The 16,156-nt window shown below is 36.2% G+C and overlaps 1 protein-coding gene across 2 annotated transcripts in view; it reads left to right on the top strand.

Moving 5' to 3' along the window:
- Positions 1 to 14,787, top strand: part of Bora (BORA aurora kinase A activator) — a 34,936-nt gene extending 20,149 nt beyond the window's left edge. For both annotated transcript variants that reach the window (XM_046449451.2, XM_046449450.2), the window contains 2 exons: positions 13,348 to 13,479; positions 14,485 to 14,787. In XM_046449451.2, the coding sequence (XP_046305407.1) occupies positions 13,348 to 13,479; positions 14,485 to 14,511 (159 nt within the window). In that variant the 3' untranslated portion in view covers positions 14,512 to 14,787. The remainder of the gene's footprint in view (positions 1 to 13,347; positions 13,480 to 14,484) is intronic.
- Positions 14,788 to 16,156: the final 1,369 nt, after the last annotated feature.

The raw sequence follows: 16,156 nt of genomic DNA, 5'->3' as shown, positions 1-16,156 counted from the left end.
TATGCATATTTCCTATTGGAGTAAGAAAAGATGAGAGCAGAAAAGAAATCAAGCTGCTTTGTGTTTGTAGACTGCTAGAGTAAGGTAACCTCTCAGGATTCATCTGGTATTGTATTCATGTTCTAAAAATACAATAGTGTTTTTTTTCTTTAAGTGACTATGGGAGAAAACAATTTTGAGCATTTTTATGTGTAACTTTTTGTATTTTTTGAAAATGTGATTTGTAGCCACATTTTTCATTTAATTGCACACCTCCAATTTTCCAGTGTCTGGCAACCAGTAATCCTTATTTATTTGACAGATGTATATATTTCATCTGTGAACTTATGATCTTTTCTTGAAGTATATTTCATTTGAAGTATACGTATTTTTTGAAAGACATTTGTTCCATTAATTGCACTATTCTGTAATTTTATAGAGAATATTGAATGAATTTCATAATAGTCACAAGGGCAAATTCTTGATTGATGTTTCTTGGTAACAACATATAACACATAGCATTTGGTATGTGCCCAACACTTCTTGTGAGTCTGTTATGTGTGTTAATACAGTTAATCTTCACTGTAATCCTTTGAAGTAGATGTATTAATATCCCTGTTTTTACAGATGAGAAAACCGAAGGTCAAAGAAGTTAAGTAAATTTCCTAAAACTTTTATAATTAGTAAGTGTTGGTCCTAACAGACTGGCTTTAGAATCCATGTACTTTAATCCAAGTAGATACTGATTCACAATAATAGATAGTTTTATATAGTATTTCAATGTGCAGGCACTTTCTAACTCCTTTGCATATATTAATTCATATAGTTGACACAAGAACTCCATAATGTTTTAGTGTTGTCAGTTTTGGCACACTGAAGTTGAAAATACATGGATTTATTCTAAATAATTAAAAGTTAAATATAATCTTTTGCTCATATTTTTATGCCTATCTTATCTCTCCTGACTTCCAGGTTCCATGCTCAAAAATGATTACATTAGAATCACTTTTACATATTTTAGATTCTAAAGTTGGTTTTATGAGTAGAAAAAGATAGTCAAACTTAGCCTTAAAGGTATTGTTTACTAATAGTTCTCTCTTCTGTTTTGTTCCCCTTTCTTTGTTGGCAGAGCATTTATAGAGGAATTACAAAATACCTGTGTTGAAATATACCTTAATAAGATAAGCATCTAATTTAATTACCATTTGAAAGCTTATACTCTCCTATAATTGTAGTCACTACCAAATGATCGCCTGATTTATGCTGAAGTACCTACAGGGTATTCCATTTCATTTCCAAACTCCTCTCACCTGTAAACCTATTCCTTACATTGAACTAAAATGTTCTGTGATATCAACCAAGTAGTCTCAGTTTTACCCTTTTGGTCCTATCATAACACCTACCTTTTGTGGAGATGTTTATAATTAAAATTGTTTTCATGTATTGTTATTTTTCTACCGCAGAGGTAGCTTTCAAGACAAAAAACAAAACAAATCATATTTTCCCAGAGCCTTTTGATCTACTTCCCTTTGGATTAACTGGCTTCTGTGCGTCTATCAGCTGTCATCCTAGAGTATCTCTTTGTCATTATCCTGGGAATTTCCTTAACCTCCCCGTATTCTATATCTTCCTGTTTTGTGCAGACCATCCTTCTTTTTCCTAATTTACTTCTCATTTTACTGGAACACATTTTCTGGTAGCTATCTAAGGAAGAGGACATTTTTAAGACATTGCCTGTCTGCTGATGTGTTCCTTCTTCCCTTGCATTTGAGTTTAGAAATAATTGCCCTTTAGAGTTTGAAAGCATTGTTTTACTGAATATTTCACTATTGCTAGTGAGAGATCTATTCAGTGCTTAATCTTGGACCTGTGTAGGTAAACAGTGTTCTAAAATTTCAGTGATGTTCTTTAGTGTGGGTTTCTTTTCATCCACGCTGCTAACACTCAGAAAGCCCTTATGGACTGTGAACTTATGATCTGTTCTTGAGAAATAGCTTAGCTTTTTCTATGATTTTCACTGTTCTCTCTGGAACTCCTGTTGATTTTCCAGTGTCAAAGAGTCTTTTCACTATATTTTTTTATCTCCTTTTAATTCTAATTTGTACATCTTTAATTTATAAACTTTTTTTTCTTTTGGAATCTGTGATATGGCAGCCAAGGCATTGCAAGGCATTTGATGTTTGTCTTATTTTCTACCTTTGTTTCCCCTTGCTTTCTTTGTACAGTCCCACTGGCTTTTCAGAATTGTGAGTAGTTCTTTAAAAGGGCTTTTATGCATCTCATGAAGAATTTTTTTTCCTATCCCATTTACCTTTACCTAGTTAACTTTTTATTGTTTTAGTTTACAATGTCTTAGTCACATCCTCAGAAAAACCTTCCTTAATCACAGTGGCCATGTTGATCCTCATTATATGCTTTTGTAATTTCATGTCCAGTTTTACATTCTTCCCAATTAAACCATTAATCTAAAAATTGTATATATTTTTATCCCCAGTGCTTATACAAAAACTTGTCACAGAGGGGCTGGAGTTGTAGCTCAGTGGTAGAGCACTTGCCTAGCATGTGTGAGGCACTAGGTTCAATTCTCAGCACCGCATATAAATAAATAATCAACAACTAATAAAATATATTTTAAAAACATGGCACATACATGTTAAATATTTGTGTAATGAAAGTAGGATGAATGCATAGACAAGTTCAACCAGAGGGGCTATATTAAGTGAGAAGAGCAGTGGGCTAAGATTTGGAACCCTGATGAAAAATTGAGCAGTTAGATAAAGGAAACAAAGCCCCTGAAGGAGACTGACAAAGACCAGCATAAGAGAGAAAGAGACATTATTAAAGTGTAATGTAATGGAACATCGTGAATAGGAAAGAATGTCAAAACAAGAGCAAGGAATATAGGCTTTGGAAAGTGGCTGCTGGGGTAATAACAAAAAGTAACTAATAACTAAATAGCCTCAAAGTGGGGAGGTGAAAAGTGACTAGAAGGAAAGTTCAAGAAGGTGAGGAAATGCCATCATGAGCTTAGATAACTCTATTAAGAGACTTTCTTGGGAAGGGAAAGAAATGATAGCAATGAACATCAAATTCCAAGATTTTGGCTCTGGGCACAGTACACACCTGTAATCCAGTGATTGGGGTGGCTCAGACTGAAGGATCACAAACTAGGAGGGCAGCCAGGGTAACTTAACGAGACTCCATCTCACAATAAAATTCAAATGGGGGTGGGGGCTTCTGGGCGTGTACTTTAATGGTAAAATGCCCCTGAGTTCAATCCCGAGTACTGATCGCCCCCCAAAATAGTCCAACATCTTTTTGTAGTTTGGTTTTTCATGTTTTAGAGGGAAGAAGCAGCTTATTTATTTACTTAATTTTGGTACCAGTGTTTGAATTCGGGGGCACTTGACCACTGAGCCACATCCCCAGTCCTATTTTGTATTTAATTTAGAAACAGGGTCTCACTGAGTTGCTAAGTACCTCACTAAGTTGCTGAGGCTGGCTTTGAACTTGCAGTCCTCCTGCCTCAGCCTCCTGAGCTACTGGGATTAAGGCATGTGCCACTGCACTCAGCTTGAAAAGCAGCATATTTAAATGTAAGAAAAAGAGATGTTTTAAGACTAGGAATATGGCAAGAATTATTAATAATAGGTATAGGCTGTGTGTTCTTTTCGAGACCCAGAGACTGTACCCAGCATTTTACAGTCAGAATTCAAACCTCATGATACTTTACAGATGCAACAATATCCTAATATGTAAAATGGTGATCCATTTTATAGATGAGGGAACTGGGGCATTCAAGATGGAATAGAATCTAGAACCCTGGTAGGATTGGCAGAGGTAATCCTTCCACTTATATTGGAGGGCAGAGGCCAAGTTGGGCATGAGTGTCATTGTTTTGTAGTTTGGGGGGCTAGCATAACATTAAAGATGTGGGCTTGGATTTCAGTTATAGTGCCCTGCTCTGTTAGCTTTATGAACTTCAGAAAGAGACTACATTTTTAACTTATTACCTCTTCTTTAAAATAAAGAATAGGATTATAATAATGTGATTTGTGGTTACATACTGTGACTAAACAGTGCCTGGTAGGAAGTAATGGGAGACAAGATTCTCTGAATGGTGGCAAGCCAGAGGAGCCCTGAGTGATGAGTCAGGGCTGAAGTGCCAAGGCCGCATTTCAAGGAATGTGAGTGTAAATAAACCACAACTGTTGACAACTGTGAAGCAGTAAAGGGTTTTTAAAGACCATGACATCTGTGTGTGATGGAAAAATAAATTTAGGAACAAAGTGAATGTAGAATGATTGACAACAGGACATGTAAAAGTATCCTAAGAATATGCACTTTGTGCTCAGAACTAAATTTGAATTAGTGCTTTCTTATTTCCAGGCTTTGGGATCTTAAGGCAAGATCCATTTGACAGTGAATACACCATGACTGTTTCACCTTTTTAGTAGTACTTCATTCTCCTCTGCTATAAAGTGGTACTGATGCCCACCTTGATGCCTATGGGAATAACAGGATGACCTGTGTGGTCTGGTTGGTACACAGTAGGCATTGACATTGGTAGTGGTTTAGATGAGAGTCTGAAGTCAGCCACTGTCTCAGTGGGCTCTCATTGATCCTACTCTTCCTATAGAATGTGACAGACTTCTAGTGTACCTTACTCCTTTTTTTTTTTTTATTGGTTGTTCAAAACATTACAAAGCTCTTGACATATCATGTTTCATGCATTAGATTCAAGTTGGTTAAGAACTCCCAATTTTACCCCAAATATAGATTGCAGAATCACATCGGTTCCACATCCACATTTTTACATAATGCCCTATTAGTAACTGTTGTATTCTGCTACCTTTCCTATCCTCAACTATCCCCCCTCCCCTCCCCTCCCATCTTCTCTCTCTACCCCATCTACTGTAATTCATTTCTCTCCTTGTTTATTTTCCCATTCCCCTCACAACCTCTTATATGTAATTTTGTATAACAATGAGGGTCTCCCTCCATTACCATGCAATTTCCCTTTTCTCTCCCTTTCCCTCCCACCTCATGTCTCTGTTTAATGTTAATCTTTTCTTCCTGCTCTTCCTCCCTGCTCTGTTCTTAGTTGCTCTCATTATATCAAAGAAGACATTTGGTATTTGTTTTTTAGGGATTGGCTAGCTTCACTAAGCATAATCTGCTCTAGTGCCATCCATTTCCCTGCAAATTCCATGATTTGTCATTTTTTAGTGCTGCGTAATGCTCCATGGTGTATAAATGCCACATTTTTTTTATCCATTCATCTATTGAAGGGCATCTGGGTTGGTTCCACAGTCTAGCAATTGTGAATTGTGCTGCTATGAACATCGATGTGGCAGTATCCCTGTAGTACGCTCTTTTAAGGTCTTCAGGGAATAGTCCGAGAAGGGCAATAGCTGGGTCAAATGGTGGTTCCATTCCCAGCTTTCCCAGGAATCTCCATACTGCTTTCCAAATTGGCCGCACCAGTTTGCAGTCCCACCAGCAATGTACAAGAGTACCCTTTTCCCCACATCCTCGCCAGCACTTGTTGTTGTTTGACTTCATAATGGCTGCCAATCTAACTAGAGTGAGATGGTATCTTAGGGTGGTTTTGATTTGCATTTCTCTGACTGCTAGAGATGGTGAGCATTTTTTCATGTACTTGTTGATTGATTGTATGTCCTCCTCTGAGAAGTGTCTGTTCAGGTCTTTGGCCCATTTGTTGATTGGGTTATTTGTTTTCTTATTGTCTAATTTTTTGAGTTCTTTGTATACTCTGGATATTAGGGCTCTATCTGAAGTGTGAGGACTAAAAATTTGTTCCCATGATGTAGGCTCCCTATTTACCTCTCTTATTGTTTCTCTTGCTGAGAAAAAACTTTTCAGTTTAAGTAAGTCCCATTTGTTGATTCTTGTTATTAACTCTTGTGCTATGGGTGTCCTATTAAGGAATTTGGAGCCTGACCCCACAATATGTAGATCGGAGCCAACTTTTTCTTCTATCAGACTCAGAGTCTCTGATTTGATATCTAGCTCCTTGATCCACTTTGAGTTAACTTTTGTGCATGGCGAGAGGAGGGGATTCAGTTTCATTTTGTTGCATATGTTTTCCCAGCACCATTTGTTGAAGATGCTATCCTTCCTCCATTGCATGCTTTTAGCTCCTTTATCAAATATGAGATAGTTGTAGCTTTGTGGATTAGTCTCTGTGTCCTCTATTCTGTACCATTGGTCCACCCGCCTGTTTTGGTACCAGTACCATGCTGTTTTTGTTACTATTGCTCTGTAATATAGTTTTAAATCTGGTATCGCTATACTGCCTGATTCACACTTCCTGCTTAGAATTGCTTTTGCTATTCTGGGTCTTTTATTTTTCCATATGAATTTCATGATTGCTTTATCTATTTCTACAAGAAATGCCATTGGGATTTTGATTGGCATTGTATTAAACCTATAAAGAACTTTTGGTAATATCGTCATTTTGATGATGTTAGTTCTGCCTATCCATGAACAGGGTATATTTTTCCATCTTCTAAGATCTTCTTCTACTTCTCTTTTTAGGGTTCTGTAGTTTTCATTGTATAGATCTTTCACCTCTTTTGTTAGGTTGATTCCCAAGTATTTTATTTTTTTTGAGGATATTGTGAATGGAGTGTTTTTCCTCATTTCCATTTCAGAAGTTTTGTCGCTGATATACAGAAATGCCTTTGATTTACGCGTGTTGATTTTATATCCTGCCACTTTGCTGAATTCATTTATTAGTTCTAGTAGTTTTTTTGTAGACCCTTTTGGGTCTTCTAGGTATAGAATCATGTCAACGCAAATAATGATAATTTAAGTTCTTCTTTTCCTATTTTTATGCCTTTAATTTCTTTCGTCTGTCTAATTGCTCTGGCCAGTGTTTCGAGAACTATATTGAATAGAAGTGGTGATAGAGGGCATCCCTGTCTTGTTCCAGATTTTAGAGGGAATGCCTTCAATTTTTCTCCTTTCAGAATGATGCTAGCCTGAGGCTTAGCATAGATAGCTTTTACTATGTCGAGGTAAGTTCCTGTTATCCCTAGTTTTTCTAATGCTTTGAACATAAAGGGATGCTGTACTTTGTCGAATGCTTTTTCTGCGTCTATCGACATGATCATATGGTTCTTATCTTTAAGTCTCTTGATGTGGTGTATAACATTTATTGATTTCCGTATATTGAACCATCCTTGCATCCCAGGTATGAATCCTACTTGATCATGGTGCACAATTTTTTTGATGTGCCTTTGTATCCGATTTGCCAGAATTTTATTGAGGATTTTTGCATCTAGGTTCATCAGAGATATTGGTCTGTAGTTTTCTTTCTTTGAGGTGTCTTTGTCTGGCTTCGGAATCAGGGTGATGTTGGCCTCATAGAATGAATTTGGCAGAGCTCCCTCTTTTTCTATTTCCTGAAATAACTTGAAAAGTATTGGTAATAATTCTTCTTTAAAGGTTTTGTAAAACTCTGCTGTATACCCATCTGGTCCTGGGCTTTTCTTGGTTGGTAGTCTTTTGATTGCTGCTTCTATTTCATCCATTGTTATAGGTCTGTTTAACTTGTGAGTATCCTCCTGACTCAATCTGGGCAAATCATATGACTTAAGAAATTTATCGATGTCTTCACTATCTTCTATTTTATTGGAATATAGGTTTTCAAAATAATTTCTAATTGTCTTCTGTATTTCTGTAGCATCTGTTGTGATATTGCCTTTTTCATCCCTTATGTTAGTAATTTGAGTTCTCTCTCTTCTTCTCTTCGTTAGTATGGCTAAGGGTCTGTCGATCTTATTTATTTTTTCGAAGAACCAACTTTTAGTTTTGTTAATTTTTTCAATAGTTTCTTTTGTTTCAATTTCGTTGATTTCCGCTCTGATTTTAATTATTTCTTGCCTTCTGCTACATTTGCTGTTGTTTTGCTCTTCCTTTTCTAGGGCTTTGAGATGAAGTGTGAGCTCATTTATTTGTTGGTTTTTCCTTTTTTTGAGGAATGACCTCCAGGTGATGAATTTCCCTCTTAAAACTGCTTTCATTGTGTCCCATAGATTCCGATATGTTGTGTCTGTATTTTCATTTATCTCTAAGAATTTTTTGATTTCCTCCTTTATGTCTTCTGTAACCCATTGATCATTCAGTAACATATTGTTCATTTTCCATGTGATGTAGGATTTTTCCTTCCTTCTTTTATCATTTATTTCCAGTTTCATTCCATTATGATCAGATAAAATGCATGGTATTATCTCCACCCCTGTATATTTACTGAGGGTTGCCCTATGGCATAATATATGGTCTATTTTTGAGAAGGATCCATGTGCTGCTGATAAAAAAGGATATCCACTTGATGATGGTTGATATATTCTATATATGTCAGTTAAGTCTAGGTTGTTGATTGTGATATTGAGTTCTATAGTTTCTTTATTCAACTTTTGTTTGGAGGATCTGTCCAATGGTGAGAGAGGTGTGTTGAAGTCACCCATAATTATTGTGTTGTGGTCTATTTGATTCTTGAACTTGAGGAGAATTTGTTTTATGAACGTCGCAGCACCATTATTTGGTGCATAAATATTGATAATTGTTATGTCTTGCTGGTGAATGGTTCCTTTTAACAGTATATAATGTCCTTCCTTATCCCTTTTGATTAACTTAGTGTTGAAGTCGGTTTTATTCGATATGAGGATGGCCACCCCTGCTTGCTTACGAGGACCATGTGCATGGTATATTTTTTCCCAACCTTTCATCTTCAGCCTGTGTATGTCTTTTCCAATCAGATGTGTCTCCTGGAGGCAGCATATTGTTGGATTTGTTTTTTTAATCCATGTTACCAGCCTATGTCGCTTTATTGGAGAGTTTAAGCCATTAACGTTTAGAGTTACTATTGATATATGGTTTGTACTTCCAGCCATGTTTGATTATTTATCTTCTTTTTTTTTTAAATTAGTTTGTTTCTCCATGATTAGCTTTCCCCCCGCCCTCTGTCTTTACAGAGGCACTTCCCACTGATGGTTTTGGTTATTGTTTTTCATTTCTTCCTCGTGTAGTGTTCTGGTCAAGATGCTTTGCAATGCTGGTTTTGTGGCTGCAAATTCTTTTAGCTTTTGTTTATCATGAAAGATTTTTATTTCGTTGTCGTACCTGAAGCTTAATTTTGCTGGATATAGAATTCTTGGTTGGCATCCATTGTCTTTCAGTGTTTGAAATACATTGTTCCAGGATCTTCTCACTTTCAGCGTCTGTGATGAAAAATCCGTTGTTAACCTTATTGGTTTATCCCTGAATGTAATCTGCCTCCTTTCTCTTGTAGCTTTTAATATTTTCTCTTTGTTCTGTATATTGGATATCTTCATAACAATGTGTCTTGGTGTTGGTCTGCTGTGATTTTGTGTGCTCGGTGTCCTGTATGCATCTACAATTTGTATATCCATTTCCTTTTTTATTTCTGGAAAGTTTTCTGTAATTATTTCATTCAGCAGGTTACTCATTCCCTTGGTTTGAATCTCTGTACCTTCCTCTATCCCGATGACTCGTAAGTTTGGTTTTTTTATATTATCCCATATCTCTTGGATGTTTTTCTCGTGATTTTTTACCAGCCTTTCTGAGTTGGCTAGGCTCTTTTCAAGATGATATATTTTGTCTTCATTATCTGACGTTCTGGCTTCTACTTGCTCCATTCTGTTAGTGATACTCTCAATTGATTTTTTAATTTGGTTTATCGTTTCCTTCATTTCTAGAATTATTGTTTGATTTTTTTAATAATCTCTATCTCTTGAAAGAGATGCTTAACTTCTTCTTTTATCTGTTTATGTAATTCACTTTCAATGTGTTCTTTCACTGTTTGGATTTGCTGTCTCGTATCCTCTTTAAGGTTCCATTCCATCTGTCTAAGGTATTCCTTGAGATCTTTATATGACCATTTTTCTAATGACTCTAGATCCTCCTGAATATTTAGGCTGTCCTTCATTGTTTGTACTCCTTTTCTTCCTTGCTTTTTTATGCTGCTCATGTTACTTCTTGTTCTATTTGACTGCTGAGTTACTGTTTATTCTTATAAATTTATTTGATGCTTGGGAGGAAGTATATTAGAAGGGAAGGGAAGAAGTCACTAAAGAGAATGAGAGTAGGCAGGTAGAATTCAAGGAAGGGGGAATGAGAAAATTGAAAAGAAATGAAAAGACAAAAGAAAAAAATAGAAAATAAAGAAAGAAAGAAAAAAAAATTTTTTAAATAATAATAATAAAAAAAAGAAAATGAAAATTTAAAGAAATAATACTAATAATAATAAAATAAAAAAATTAAAAACATTTAAAAGAAGTTAAAGAACAACACCAACAAAAAAATGAAAATGAAAGAAAAAGAAAAAAATAATAATAATAAACGCAGTCATAGAGTTTGATTAACTTCGCTTCCCGTAGGTGGAGCTGTGCCCACTGGGCCAAGCTTCTCCTCTCAATAGGTGGGAACCATTCACTGTGCAGCAGCTCTTAGTCCCAGACTGGGCGGGTCTCCAATCCTGAGTGCCTAGGGCCTTCTCTTGTGTTTCCTCAAGCCAGGCCCCGCTCACCTGTGACGCTTACCACAATACTGGTTACACGCCAGGTCTGCTGCTCCTGGGAGCCCTGTTTTCATGAACGCTTGGGCACACTCTCCCTGTTTGCCTCCCTCGGACCCTAAGTTTGTAGAGCTTGGGGCTGAGAACCCCCAGCGAATTTGCTTGCCCTCCAGTAGCCACGCCCCCGGTAGCTGGTGCAAGAGACCTCAGTTGTCAGCACTGGTGGGGAGCGGTAGTCGGGAGTTTCGCGCCGCGAGTCCCGCGCCACTCCTGATTCCCTCAGTCTGGCTATGGAGCTCACAGGAGAGCTAGGAGGGGCTCTTAAGGTTTCCCCGCTGTGTGGAGAGAGATGGCTAGGGGATTACACACCTGTCGCGCTGGTTTCAATGAAGTTATCTCCTCCGCCCGTGACGTCAGTTCTCTGCCAAGGTGGTATCCCATGCAAATGGTGACCATTCGTTCCCTTTGCCGGGTGACCAATGCAACGGGTGAGTCCTGACTGACTTTCCCAAGCCCCGGTTCAGTCCTGTGGCCACTGCCTATGAAGGCTCGGTTGGCTTTTACCTCTGTATGTTCAGACGGGCCGACCAGTTATTTCAGCGGGATCGTTAGTGCTGAGTCACGAGAAGCAGGCGAACTTGAATGCAGCCGATCCGGGCTCCGTGTGTGTGTGTTCTGAGGGGCCTAAACTGTTCGCTCCAGATCCACGTCAGCTCAGCATTGCCTAGTGATCCTGAGCAAACAGCATTTAGACAATTTACGACTCCCTATGCCCGCGCAGCTGGAACGGTCAGAGACTTGATCTCTCCGCGCCCGCAGCCATGTTGGATCCCCGTACCTTACTCCTTCATGCACTATTGAGTAACTTTTCCCTTGACTGATTCATTTATGTATTAGTATTGAGTTATGAGCCAGTTATTTGGAAGTGATGAATATTAGAACAAAGAGTAATTGGCAAATTCTCTGGAAGCAATCTGATATTTACGTTTTTTATCAAACATCTATCGAATGTTAGCAGAAAGAGGTGTTTCCCTTGAGATGTAACGTTAGATTCTGTTTTACATTTCATAAGCCTTTTGTTCTAATAAAATATGACTCCCAGTAGTGAGTAAATATGCATCCATCCCTGAAAACTAGGGACATTTTTCTTCGGATTATAAGTCATAGAAAGTATTTTCTAGGCTATTATAGATGTTCAGAAGGGGAGCAAAAGTACAGTCTCCTTTCTGCCCCTAATTTGTGAAAAGGGGTAAAGTATTAGGAATCCCTTTTTGGGGATACTTTTTGTGTTGTTTGGTACTCAGCATTAAACAAGTAAATGGAGTATTGTATTGTGAATAGAACCTGAGCTTTGGAGTCTCAAAACTTACTACCTCATTACCTTATGACATTGAGAAAATTAACCTAGTTTTCCTTTTTTTTTTTTCTTTTGCACTGGGGATTGAACTCAGGGGCATTCAACCTTAGCTTACTCACCTGTAAAGGAATGTTGAAAAGGAATAAAAATAGAATTACATAGAGTGCTATATAAGACCTGGCATTTTATTTAGTAAATGTGTTTCACAAAAAGTAGTCCCTTTTATCAGCAGTTTTTCTTTCCATGGTTTTGTTTACCCATGGTCCAGAAATCTTAAGTGGAAATTTAACAATTCATGTTTTAAGTTGTATGCATTCTGAATAGCATGATGAAACAAACATCACATTATCCCTCTTCATCCTGCCCAGGGTGTCAGTCATCCTTTTGTCTAGCATGTCCACACTATAAAATACCCATTATCACTTAGTAGTCATCTTGGTTATCAGACTGATCCTCAAGATAATGAAGTGCATGTCCTACTCTTATTTTAGTTAATTATGGCCCCAAAGTGTGAGAATAGTGATGATGGCAATTTAGATATGCCCAAGAAAAGCCATAAAGTACTTCCTTGAAGTGAAAAGGTGACAGTATAGTAAGAGTTTTATTGTTTATATTTTGAGATCACATTCACTTAACTTTTAATAAGTTAAAATTGTTCTATTTTACTAATTCTTTATTGTGCCTAATTAATAAATTTAAAATGTTATGTAGTTGTAGTACAAAAAATATTGTATAAACATATGGGATTTGGTACTGTCTAGTTTTAGGCATTCACTGGGGAACTTGGATATCCCCCAGGTAAGAGGGGATTACTGTAGGTACCAAATTAGAAGTCTGCTAGCATCTTTTTCTTTTGCTCTTCTGGGCCAGAACAGTGAATCTCATCATGCAACAGTTTTTATTAACATGAAAAATTGAACACGTAGAGCCATTACACATGTGATATTATGATGAAAAATTGCATGAGTAAAATGTAACCCACTTTTTAAAAGAAATGTGCATTACTTTGAATACTTGTAAAAGTGACATTCCTTTTACGTATTCCTTTTAGGCACCTAAACCATTTAAAGACAAGCTTGGAAAGTGATGTTGATTGTAATCCTCATTTTTATTTACTGGGTTTGATCACAAAGTAAAAGTAAAGCATGTTCTTGGTGACTTAACAGACTCTCAAGGAAATTACCAGATATATTTCACTGGAAGTAAAGTACTACACTGAAAAACTATCACTTCTGTATAGACTATCTTTGGTGTTTATGTATTTTAAGTTTTGTTCATTGATCAGCAGTAAATATAATTATTCACATGTAGTAATGATAGTGTACAGTAACTCACTTATTTAGCTTTTAAGTTCTTCACATTAAGTTTTACGTAAATTAGATAAGTGAATTAGAGTTTGCATATTTATTCTTAGGTGTATTTTTTTTTTCCTCCTCATTCCTGTCAGATGGATAGTGGTTATAATACGCAGACCTGTGGAAGCAACATTATGGATACCATTGGGACAGAAAGTTACTGCAAAGAAAGTGATGCTCAAAGCTTTGAAGTTGAGAATAATCTCAAAGTTTTTAATACAAAGGTATGGAGAAAATACATATGGTTATAGGCTGGAAGTATTTGCTGTGACTTTTCAAATCTATTTTCCCTCATTTTGTTCAAAGTTAATTATCATCTGTGTCCCCATACTGTCCATTCATTAAGTGGCAGAAGGTGGTTTTTAAATCCAAACATTTCAGTTTCTTAACTTTCCCCATTATGGAGAGTATGACAGTATGTAGGATAGGCAGAACTAGCTCTACTTACCAGCAAGTGAAGTCAGCTCCTTAAAATTAAAGGGAAGTAGAAGAGGCATAAATTTTTGCTTCCAATGTTGATTTTGCTGTCTTTGAAGTATTTCAGAGACCTCTCACACTAAACAGAGGGGAAGATAGTACAATTGAGAGGTTGTATATCAGGTTTAAAACACCTAAGGGCTATTTTCTTTAAAGAAATTGACTAGCCTTTAAAGATTTGGTTGTTCTGAGTAAAATAACACATTTTTTATTTTATATGAGATAAAGTGTTTATATGAAGGTGGTATACTTTAACTTTCTTGATATGATAGTTTTAATTATATATTCATACTTGAAACCAATCATAATTTTAGGCACTTGATAGGACAGTCTTTTATTTTTATATGTCAGCTTATTACAATACAGTATTAACATTAGCAGTGAACAACTATGCCTAACTCTTCAAGTGCAGTTTAACTGGAAGGCCACCTTTTCCTCTTCATTTTGTCATTCTGGTATATGTAGTATCAGAACAAGTCTCTTGTTCAAGATTCACTTGAACAAAGTTGATTATGATAAATCCTTCCAATTTCAGGAGGCATAATTGTAGTTATCCATCTAAATGTAAGTAGGCATTCCAATACAGAAGGGACTCAATTTTTGATACAGAATGTTGCTTTATTGAAACACATATGTTTACTGTCCCTTTCTAAGGAAATTTGTGTTTGGTTTTTAAGAACAGTTCACTTAATAGTTGCATCCTTGAATGGTCCTATTTAAACTGAAAACAGCTATTTTCTTCTTTTTCACAGGAAGACCACACATTACAGAGGTATTAGATGAAAACAGCAACTCCATCTCAGTACAGCACTACATAAAACACCTGTCAGAACCAGAGATTATTGCTGAATGGTTCCTTGTGTATTTTTATGCACGGGATCAATAAGTTGATAGTGATTGGGAGAAAACCTCAAGAAACATTGCTTTTTTCCTTTCCTCCATAATGTGAAAAATCAAGGGCTTAATTTAGTGACACAGGAACAACAGAAAAGCTCCTAGAACTTCAAGTTGCTGAATTACAGTTTATTTTTGGTCAATAAATATTTTTGTACTTACCTTGAGTGATGTGTTTAACAATAAAAAATTGTGACAGAGCTGACGACTTGCTCCTATCCTGTAAGGGTCAGTGCCTCATGGACAGCACTAAATGTAGCAACAGATCATGGGACACATTTTTAAATTGAAGGTACTCTATATTTTTATGCAAAAACTTGTGAACACACAAATGAATTTCAGTTATGATCTATGTGAATGAAATCTTTAGATATAAAATTTATTGAAGTAGAAAGCAAGTTAAATGAGTTTTCCTAAAATTTTTATTCTTGAATTATTTGTTCATTTCTGTGGGGAAAATTCTTAATTCCCATGAAAATCACTCTTAATACCTTTTAAAAAATGCAACAATTGGGAAGGTAGTACTAACAGCATCACAACATGTATTGCACTCTTGTGGGTAAATGTGAGATGTTAGAATAAAATATACCACCATTCTTAGGGCAAGAACACTCTTTCCAGTTCCAGCTTGGTTAAGAAGAGGACTAAAACATGGGAGAATCAGAGAAACATTAGAATTGGGGGACAGTAGAATTCTGTTTGGCATAAATTATAAATATAATGGTTGGTTAAGAATGTAAGTTAACCATAGCTATTTAAAAAATATACTCATTTTGGGAGTAGATGGGCATATGTTTATAAATATATTTTGAGATTTATATTACCAATCATTAAAAAGCTGTCTCATTCAAAAGAGAATAATTATTCTTAAGTAGCCCTAAGAAATAAAGACATATTATTGCATCATTTTCTTCCTTATTCTTCAAAAGTACTCCATAAGGTATCAGTTTATTGCTAACTCACAAAGAAAAAGTGCCTTATGTCCTGGTTCATGGTCTTCATCAACATACTAATCATGAATGCCCATTAAGCCATGAGACCCACAGTTAAAAGAAAGATACCATGTTGGGAAGTCTAATCACACAGGCTTTAGATTCAATATAAATTTATTTAAAAACAACTGCTGTACATAAGAGTTCTGGGCCTTTAGTAGGAGCCTCCCTGGCGACTGTTTTTTAATAGAACAAAGTAGTGATTATAACCTAGATTCAAATCCCTTTTGTCATTAACTGATATAGGTAGGTCATAAGCTTAACTTTTTCATCTGTTAAATGGGGACAGTAGTTAGTCCTGTCTCACAGAGCTTTTTCAGTTTTAAGTGAAATACAGTCATGCCTCAGTTATCAGTGCAGCACTAGTTCAAGGACCCTCTGTGGATATGAAATTTCATGTATGCTCAAATCTCTCTCATAAAATGGCAGTCTGCATATAATTTATGTACCTTCTATATATTTCAAATCATCTCTAGGTTACTTTATCTAATACAGTGTAAACAGTTGTTATATTGTTATCATTTTGGGAATAATGACA

Source organism: Marmota monax, unplaced genomic scaffold (assembly GCF_021218885.2).
Source record: "Marmota monax isolate L192 unplaced genomic scaffold, Marmota_monax_Labrador192_F-V1.1 WCK01_AAM20220418_F8-fsc00137, whole genome shotgun sequence".
Lineage (NCBI taxonomy): Eukaryota > Metazoa > Chordata > Mammalia > Rodentia > Sciuridae > Marmota > Marmota monax.
This window is presented reverse-complemented; position numbering and strand designations above follow the sequence as displayed.